Here is a 10400-nt window from a genome sequence, read left to right on the forward strand (position 1 = left end):
TGTGTCAGCATTTAAGCAGTGCATCTTGGGAATGTTGATGCAGCTGCCAACTGTCCTTCTTAACTGTCACTGAGAGATGGTTGTGTGTTAATGTGGCTGCCTCAGAGGTTGTGTTATTATTGTTGGTTGGTGTAAAGAGTGTGTATTAGAGATGGATGTCCAATACACTGCATATATCTATTGTGTAAATACTGCAAACGAGGATTAAAGCCCTCCTGAAGAGAGAAGGCTTGTTAGTGTCGTTATTTCCCAGGCCTAGAGCTCACGGCCATTTGCAGTTACATCTCCACAGGTTCCTTCTCCCTGGCGTCCTGTTGACGTGGTTCAACTCTGCAGGAGGTTGTGGTGGACACATAGTGCGTCATTCCACTCGCCCCAACAGAACTTGCCCTCCTGAGACCTTAGAGACCCCCATCTGGGGACCCAGTTCTCCCCCTGCTGCAACCCCATTATCCCCATTTTGCTCTGGAACTGTTCTCTATGTTGCGTTTCCTTTTTTGTCCTGCTTTGCCATTATTATTATTGTTATTATTCCCTCCTCTCTTCCAATATAGGGACATTAGGACCTGGGCGTGGGGGAGTCTTGGGGGACCTTCTAGAGGTCCTTAGAACCCCCCCCCCCTTGGAGCCCCATCATCCCCATGTTTCCCTGAGGCAGGTCCTCCATCTTGCGTCCTCCTGGGCCATTGGGGCAGGCGGGAGTCTCGGGGGGAGCACTCCCTCAGAAGCCCCTTGGAGCCCCATCATCCCCAGAGGAGAGAGGAGACTAGGGGCTCCCTTCCTGCTCCTGCTCCTCCTGCTCTTCTTCTCGGAGGGCGGCGCAGAGCGAAAGCGAAAGCCTTCCTGGGAGGCCCCGCCCCTCTCGCTGCGGCTGGAGGGACCGAGAGGACGGGGCTCCCTCCTCCTCCTCCTCCTCGTCGTCCTCGTCGTCAGGCTGCGGCTCTTGGGCGGCTCCGGCTGGGGCTCCGCTGCTCTCGCTCTCTCTCTCCCTGGGCTCCCCTCCTTCCTTCCTTCCTTCCCTCCCCATCTCATATTTTTCATCCTCATCCTCATCGCTAGCCTTCGCGGGAGACTCTTCCTCTTCGCTGCCTGCCTGCGCTCCTCCGTCGAAGCCAGGATGGGGCTGCTGCGCCTCTGCTGGCTCCTGCTGGGCGCCCTGGCCGCCGGTGAGTCCCTCCGCTCCCTCGCCCCGGAGCCCCGGAGCCCCGGCTCTGCTCCTCCGCACGGGATCCCCTTCTCCCCGGGATCCCTCTCCCCCTCCCCCTCCCTCTCCCTCTTTCGGCTTCTTCTCCTTCATCGCTCTCTCTCTCCCTCCCTCCTCCCTTTCCTTCTCCTTCTTCATCATCTCTAGCTTTCTCTTCCTCCTTTTTCTCCTTCATTTCTCTCTCTCTCTTTCATTTCTTCTTCTTCTTCTTCATCTCTCTCTTTTCCTCCCTTCTTTCCTCCTTTTTCTTCTTCATTTTTCTCTCTCTCCCTCTTTCTTCTTCTTCATCATCTCTCTCTCTCTCTCTTTCCCTTCCTTTTCTCCTTCATTTCTCTCCCCCCTTTTCTTCTCCTATCATCTCTTTCTCTCTTTCCCTCCCTCCCTTCTTCCTCTTCCTCTTCCTTCATCATCGTCATTACCATCATCACCTCTCTCTGTCTCTCTCTCCCTCCCTCCTTTTACGTCTTCTGTCATCTCTCTTTCTCCTTTTTCTCCTTCTTCTTCATCACCATCGTTATCATCATCATCATCACCATCTCTCTCTCTCTCTCTCTCTCTGTCACCGGGGGGGTGGGGGGGGGGGGTCCTGAGAGAGGAAGGACGGGCGGCGAAGGCGCTGCTTGGCTCCAAATGGAGGGAAAGGGGGGCTTCGGGGGCTGGGCTGGCGTTGCGCACTTTGACAGGACGGACTAGAAATCCCTCCGGCCGGGATCCCCCCAATCTCCCTCCCTCCCTCCCTCCCTCCGCCTTAGCTCAGTTCTGCCTTTCCTTGCACACTTTGGCAGAACGAACTAGAAATCCCAGGCTTGAAGGATAGGCTCTATTAGAGATTGACCCGGTCGTTGCGCACTTGGGCAAGGTGAACTACAAATCCCTCCGGCGGGCTGCGTGCCAGATGGATAGACTGTCACTGCGCACTTTGCCAGGGCGAACTACAGATCCCTCTGAAAGGGATGCCTGCCAGGTGGATAGGGTCTACATATCAGAGACTGAAGCAATCATTGCCCACGTTGCCAGGGTGAACTACGGATCCCATGTACCAGGATGCCTGCCAGAAGGATAGAGGCTGGGCACCGGGGGCCTTGGAGGGACCCTGGGTCCTCTCTCTTTCTCTCTCTCCCTTCCTCTGAGACCCACCTAAACAGGTGTCCTCACCACAAAGAAGGACAGGGCCCCACAAAATGGAGGACACCAAAGGAAAATAGAAATAATAGAAAAGCATGCTCATTGGTCATGATCAACATGGAGGACATTGAGAAGTTCTTCCTGGACTCAGTCCCTAATGGAGCCTATCCATCTAGCAGGTTGAAATGGAGGATGTGTCCTGGAAAAGGAGGACAACCTCTGGACACACCGATGATGAGACCCCAGCTCAGTCTGACTTTAAGAACTGTTTGACAGGAGGAGATGCTCCATCTTCCCAAGTGGGGTGGAGCCTCCTTTTTTGGAGGTTTGTAAACAGAGGCTGGTGTGTGTGTGTGTGTTTGCTTTGATTGTGAGTCCCTGCATGGCAAGGGGTTGGATTGGATGGAGTTTATCACACGAAGCAGATTGTGAGTTTATCCCGTGAGTGTTCCCCAAAAATTGCGTAATTACGCGAACCACATTCACATGGAGTCACCATTAAAGCGACCACAAAGAAGCATTAAAGTACATCTTTTTACTTTTGGGATTCCAGCTGCAGTGCATTTCCAATATTGCTTCATTTGCTCAATTGCATGTGATAATAATCATTCGCGCCGTTACTCGCCATTTCTGCTTTATTTGCAGGGGGGCTTTAAATGCGCTTTGATCTCTCTTTAATGCCGAAATTAGCCCCAGTGTGACAAACTCCTAGGATTCTATGTCCTAACTGCAAAGGAGGACAAGTCACCGCTAAATGTAGGACTTTCCTGAAAAGGGTAGGATGTGACCCAAGAGATGTGGCCCCACTACATATAAATGTAAATACATATAAATGTAAATGCTCCAAAGGGAGGAATTTTTCTTTTTGACATTCCTCCTGGAGAGAAGGTGGAAAGGTGGGACATGTCCAAGGAAAGGAGGACGTCTTCTGGCCACCCACAGGCACACGCTGTGTGGAAACACACTCGCTCTCGCTTTCTCCCACATGTAACACACGTGGCATGCTTGCCCACATGCTCCTGTTCTTGCGCTGAAGCCGTAAGGAGAGGCAGGCTTGGGCTGCTGGTTTATCACCACAAGTGTTGTGTTTTCACAGTTAATCATTCTTGGCGATGGCTCCTGCCCTTGAAAGAACCGTCCTAAACAGCTGCGACAGCATGTGATCTGCCGCTCTCTCTCTCTTTTCCCTTTCCCCCCTCTCCTCTTGTTCACTCTTGGGCTCCAGAAACTATGGCACACTTGGGCACAGCAATGCCCCACGCTTCTGAGCAAGCATCCAAAGGGGGAAGGCTACCCTTGGGGCTGGGTTGAGGTGGGATGGGGAGTCACTTTTTCTTGCGATGTTCCCGTGTAGAAGAAAGTCATCAGACAGACTGAAGGATCCACTTTCATCATATGCACTCTTGCCTGACCCTTGCTGTGAGTGGATCATAAAGATTAGATTTAGCTTAGATTTAGATGTATCTTAAATTTAGATTCGCTTTATCTTTAGATTAGATTTAGCTTAGAGGGCAGACTCTTCCAACTCAAAGATTTACTGTGCATGCTTGACTATAAGTCAACCTCATTTATAAGTCTAGGGCAGGTTTTGGGACCAAAATGATGTTTTTATATGACCCATGGATAAGTCAAGGGTAAAAATTAGGAGCAGCTAACAAAGGATTAAAGGATGAAACAAAGGAAAACCATGTCAAAGAATTATAACTATTTGTGATCACACTAAAGGCTGGATGGATGAGAGAGAGCAGAGGGTGGTTAGTGCTTCCAGGACCGATTATATTTTCCCCTTTCACCAGGAGATGGTTCCTTTTTTGATAAGAGTTAAAGTACAGTACTTACATTGAGCCACGGATAAGTCGACTCAGCTTTTTTTGGGTCAAATGTTTGACTAAAATTTCCAGACTTATACATGAGCATATACACTAAAAGCCAGATTTTTCTTCCTTCCTTTCTTTCCCTCTTCTTAAAATAATAATAATAATAATAATAATAATAATAATCTGAAATCTGGAAATGACACTGGACTTTTCTTCTCTCCAGAGAGAAAGACATTCTCTGATCGTGTCACCTTGTTATGGATAAAAATCATCATTGCCACAAATGTTCTTGTAAACATCAGGTGACTTAAGCGCTACTGGAATCAGAAACTGTGTTCTTAGCAGCAGAATATTTGAGGAGCAGGTCGAAATTAGATCTTTGAAATCTCTTTCCAAAATTTTGCTGTTGGAGAAGAGACCAAAGAGAATGGTTCTCAAAGTAGCTGGTTTGTTGTGAAATCAGGCAGGGCTTATTGACAGTACTTGGGCCTCAAAAGAACTGTTACATATGCTGCAGTAGGATGCTTAGTTCTGTGACGCCTAGGAAGTTCAAATAAGTCTTTCACAGCTTGATAAATATTTAGAAGTTTCAGTGCAGCTGATTCTGTAAAGTTAGATGGATGTTGATGCTGGAAGTACTAAAAATGCTTGTTGCTTCAGCCCCACTTTCCCATTGGTATGCTCAAGGTTTCTAACAAGGAATAAAAATTTCACTGAATAGCTGCAACAAATAACTGCAAAAGCATTGTCCCAGATGTAAGAATCACAGAAAATCAACAAGAAATGTCGATAGGTGGCTTTTATCCCTTAGTATTCTAGAGTCACTAAATCTTCTTCTGAGACAGTAGTAGGAATGAAAGAACAAATGCAACAGAAGTCTCCACTATTTCAGGGGGACAGAGAGAGAGAGAGAGAGAGATTTGTTTTGGCTGAAGAACAGTGTAGGAATTTTATTTAAATGAACAGAGGGACATTGCATTCAGAACTATTCTCGAATAATTAGGACAAGGCTAACCTAGATTTATTAAGACAAAAATAACTAACTGACTTTGTTTTCTTTCAGGTTCTGCACAGTTGTATTTTGAAAAGGTTCGGTCTGTTACACTGGACATTTGCAATAGCAGCGCCATTATACCTTGCATAGTAACTAATCTAATACTGCGCAGGACTAATGTAACATTCGTAAAGTGGAAATTACAAGGAAGTGAATTTTTTGCTTACGATGGAGTTGTTGATAAAGTCACAAGGAACATTACTTTTCAGTCCGCAAATTTACTGGATTTATCATTGCTACCGCAAGGCACTGCTTCACTTGTCCTGTCAAGAGAAGAGGCACTTCCAGGAAACTACACCTGTGATGTAGCAGAATCAAACAGAGAAGGAGACACTATAGTCGAACTTATACGCGTTTCAGGTAAGTTGTTCATGTTGTGTCCCATTCCTTGTGTATTGATCACTGGTGCATTTTAACTGCTGTCCATAAATTATCTCCATTTTTGGGTGAATAGTAAAGTAACCTATGGCCCCCAGATTTTGGTTTGGCTCCAATTACTCATTGTAAGTTGTGATTGCAAATGAATCTTCTACTTCCCTCAGTCATGTTCCTATGGCAGGAGAATTTGACAGTGGAGAGGGTTATTCATATTGTATGAAGCTTTGGAATATGAAGGCTGCCTGCTTCAAAGATCACCGAGAGCAGAAATGCCCGCTCTTCCTCTTTGTATGTGAAACATGGAGAAATCTCTATATGCCAGGAGCCTGCTCAGCACAGTGTTAGAAACGTCCCCTAAAAGTTCTTTATAGTTTTAAAAAAGAACTCAGGAGGAGGGAGGACATGTTTGTTGATGCCTTTCCTGTTGGAAAGCTTAGTGGCAATGGTCAGACAGAGGCTGCAACTTAGTTGTAGATCCCATGTTTTCTATGCCAAAGGAATCAGGTTCACTTCCAAAGAGCTGGAGAGTTGGACAAACTGTGGAGAGCCCCTGCCTGTCTTTGTTGATAGTACTGGATCAGATGAATGAATGGTCTGTTGTAGCAGTCTGGCACTTGCAGTGTGCCAGGAAGATAGACAGGCTTCTTGGTAGTTAGCCAGTGCAGTATAGTGCATCAGAGCAAGATTGGGGGAGATCCAGGTTTGAATCCCATGAAGCCCTGGAGTAGCCCCAAATGGGTAATTTTCAACCTAACCTCTACAGGGAAAATAATGGTGTGTCTGTGGGAAACTATGTACAGTGGACCCTTGGTATCTGCTGGGGTTTGGTTCCAGGATACCAAAATCTGTGGGTGCTGAAGTCCCATTAAACAGAATTGATTGTAAAATGGTGTCTTGTATATAAAATGGCAAAATCAAGGCGTGCTGTTTGGAATTTATATATTTTTAAATATTTTCAAGCCATGGGTGCTCAGATCTGTGGATAAAGGGTACTCAAAATAGGGAAATAGGCTGTCTGACTTATCGTGCCTGTCTGGTTGCCGCTGGGGGAATGGCCCACCTGTAAAGGCCCACCAGCCCGGCAGAGCCCCAGAAGGCACTGGGCCGGGCTAGCTGGGCCGGGATTGGCTGTGGCCGGCAGGAGGGGTGGCACTTCCAGTCCACTGCCCAGACTCCAACTCCCAGCAGACACCAGGACCGGAAGTGCCACATGATTAGGTGGCGTTGGGGTGTCCGGGCCCCATGATTGGCTGGGAACTGGGGGTGGGACTTCTTCCCCTTCCTGGCTCCCAATTGGTTGGATGGCCTATTTAAGGCCCACGTGGCACTCTGACCGGCGCCATTCCAGCCCAGCTCTCCCTCCGCCCCTCTTTATATTTGGTTTGGGTTGTGCTGTTACAACTAACTAGGGGAGGTAGCATAGGTCTTGGATCTGATAGGTGTGGTTTCCAGGGCTGCGTACCACTGGATCAGGAGTCCTACGAGGACACGGGAGTAGGGTTGCCATATCCCGCTGGTGGGCGGGACTTTCCCAGTTTGGGGCGGGGCCGCACGGTCCTGCCCCGGCTTGGCCCCTCCCCCGGGCTGAGGGGAGTATTCCCTCCCCGCCTTAGCCCCGTCCCCATTGCCACAGCAGCGAGGGCGGGGCCCAGGCCTGGGGAAAGCCTCCCTGGGAGGAGTATTCCCTCCCCGCCTTAGCCCCGCCCCCGTCGCCACAGCAGTGAGGGCGGGGCCCAGGTCCGGGGCTCCTATTCAAATGTAGGGCACAAAAATTGTGTCCTACATTTGAAAATTTTGTCCTACATTTGTCCAGTTTGGAGGCCTGGACCTATGACAACCCTACACGGGAGTGCTGGGAGTTTGCTGTATTAACATTGCGGGGGAAGCATTGTATCAGCATCCCTTGGTGACAAAGGGTGGAGATGCGAAGATGTGATCAACCACTTAACAGAGAGGCAGAGGGGCGATTAACCGGTAACCCCCCCTTTTGTCATCCTGAAGCTAGGCCTGTTACAGACTGCCAAAATAAAGCTGCTTCGGGCCTCTTTGGAGGTATGCTATTTAAATGATGCATGGGTCCTAAGAGTCTGGAGGTCGCACCAAAGCCACAATCCATTCCTAAGCACTGGAGTGCAGCTTTGGTGCAGCTTCTGGATTCTTAGGATGCATGCATCATTTAAACAGCATACCTCCAAAGAGACCCAAAGCAGCTTTATTTTGGCAGTCTGTAACAGGCCTTGGTCGTGACTAAGCAAATTGGTTCATCAATCAATAGATGATTGGTTGATGACAGATCTAGACCTTATGTATTTTCAGGCCAACCCTACTTTCAGCTGTTGTTAATAAAGTTGTGGCCATTTTTTTAACTTCCAAATGAGGTGTTGGTGGTTATTGTTGCCGCACCTCCACTCCAAGGCAAATGAGCATTCTGTAGAAGAAGGGCATGTGTTGTTGGAGAAGAGAATAAGGTTATCAGGCCTCAACTGCTGTATGTGCAGTTATCTGATGGTGGAAGATAAAATGGTACAGGGAGAAGTTGTGATTAGGGACTACAGTAAATTGGCACCATGATGGAGCATGTTGGGAGATCCAGCTTCGAGAGAGGAGGTCTCCACGAGGGGAGGAAACGGTCTGCTGTGCTTAAGTTTGAATACTCTGATGTTTGGAAATTTCTGGCAAGTTTAAACTGGGAGTGTGGTTTCATAAACTCTGGGAAACATTTCTTAAGCAATTGGGTTTTAATTGAGGACTTTGTGATCAGCACATTTAACTTGCTCAGAAGAAAGAGAAATATGTACTGTTTTGCTCAGCATTTAATTATCCTGTGGAACAAACCTACTGTGTTTACATGCCGTGGTTACAGTTAGAACAGCTGTTAAAATGGATCTGATAAATTCTTAGAAAATCAGTTTATCAATATTTATGGATGATTTGTAGAAAGAAAGCATCTTTCTACAAGTTTTAAAAATATGATTGTCCCCTGTCTATATTTTTATGATTTCTGCCACTGAATTACCATTGCATTATTGTCATTATATAATTTTAGAATGCTGCTGGAATAATTTAAAGACATCCTTGTTTTGATTTTGGAGCATGGGGGTGATGAAGAAGACTAAACATTTCATGAAATTACCACCTGTGCTCCTGTTTCATAAGCTCCTAATGTATATAATGATGATAGTTTTTAATGACGATAACTGGTAGTAGCAAAATATCGTACGTTGTTGTTTTATAATGATCTTTGTTGCATTCTGGTAGAATTCAAAAGCAGCCATGTTAATCTGGAAAATCAGTATGCAAAGGAATCGAGTATTACCTTTGAGATTAAATGAAAGAAAAAAGCTGGTAGCATGGGTTTGAGCATGACATGCTTCTGAGGAAGCTTCTTTCTTTCAGTTAGTCTCAAAGGTACTACTAGATCCCTATGCCCACTTTGTTGCATTCTACACATCCAAGGAAATCTTGAGTGTCAGACTAGACATTCTGTGGTAAATGTTGCCAGCACACACCTTACAGGATACTTTTAAAATAAATGTGCTATGGGAGTTTCCCAGTTACTCATTTCCTTCCCCTGTAGCTTCCCACTATAGTTCCCAGAATGCCCCCTGTGGTATTTCCCAGGCTTTACTGTAACTGCACATGTGACTACAACCAAAACCCTGAAACCAAAACAAACTGCAAATTGCTTCCTTATTCAGCCCTGCCTCCACTTTCTTCGTCTTGCTTTCATGTTTTAATTGTATTTTGTAATCCTTTTGACCTTTTGTACCCTGTAAAGTGCCATGCACTCTGATAGTAATGTGTAAAATAAGAGTTAAGTAGGTGTTCTGCCCAAATGGGCTTCTGTTCAAACTGGAACCCTCCCATGAACCCATGTTTGTGTTGTTGCTTGTGCCTGTCATATCACTTTTAAAAAGGTACAGTTGACCCTCCACATTTGCAGATTGGACTTTTGTGGATTTGATTATTCACAGATTTGATTAATATGCTAACTCTAGGAATCTCTAGGTCTTCCAGCATAACTCTGCTATAAATTGACCATAGAGTCACACTGGAGGACCTAGAGATAGGGTTGCCATAAGTCAGGACCTCCAAACCGGGACAAATGTAGGACAAATGTAGGGCAACATTTTCAAATGTAGGACACATTTTTTAAAAATGGAGGACATGCGAAAAAAATGAGGTTTTTTTAAAAAATCTTAATATAAATGCATGTTTTTTAGGCATGATCAAAATGGAGGACATTTTGGCATTATTCCTAGACAGATGGCAGAAATGGACTTGCCCTCGGGTTCAACTGTACTTCTCAGAAGTGTGTACTTGGGCAAGGGGCTGTGGTTTTTCTTCACTGCACATGAGTTTGTAAAAATCACAGCAAGTTACATTGGCCGTGCCTCAGAGGCTTGTTGATATCAATATCACCATCATCATCATCATCATCATCATCATCTCAGTCATCATCATCATCATCATCATCACTATAATTGTCCAAGAAAGGCAGACTTGTTAGCATTCAAATCGCCATAAATACACAGAAAATGCACTTGCATATATTTAATAATAAAATATAATAAAAAAACAAGGCAGAGGTGTATATATTTAATAATAAAAATTAATGTAATAAAATAAAAAACAAGCAATAATAAAAATTAATGAAATAAAATAAAACAAGCAATAATAAAAAATTAATGAAATAAAATAAAGACAAGCAATAATAAAAATTAATAAAATAAAATAAAACAAGCAATAATAAAAATTAATGAAATAAAATAAAACAAGCAATAATAAAAATTAATGAAATAAAATAAAACAAGCAATAATA

General features: G+C 45.3%; 1 protein-coding gene across 4 annotated transcripts in view; it reads left to right on the forward strand.

The window, feature by feature from the left end:
- Nucleotides 1–884: 884 nt before the first annotated feature.
- The window catches only part of LOC121917205 (leukocyte surface antigen CD47-like), a 100878-nt gene continuing 91362 nt past the window's right edge, over nt 885–10400 (forward strand). For 2 of the 4 annotated variants that reach the window (XM_042442953.1, XM_042442955.1), the window contains exons 1-2: nt 886–1166; nt 5210–5560. In XM_042442953.1, coding sequence (XP_042298887.1) covers nt 1118–1166; nt 5210–5560 — 400 coding nt within the window. In that variant the 5' untranslated portion in view covers nt 886–1117. Of the gene's footprint in view, nt 1167–5209; nt 5561–10400 lie in introns of all 4 variants that reach the window. The other 2 variants (XM_042442952.1, XM_042442951.1) reach the window with 2 other exon arrangements.

Source organism: Sceloporus undulatus, unplaced genomic scaffold (assembly GCF_019175285.1).
Source record: "Sceloporus undulatus isolate JIND9_A2432 ecotype Alabama unplaced genomic scaffold, SceUnd_v1.1 scaffold_12, whole genome shotgun sequence".
Classification (NCBI taxonomy): domain Eukaryota; kingdom Metazoa; phylum Chordata; class Lepidosauria; order Squamata; family Phrynosomatidae; genus Sceloporus; species Sceloporus undulatus.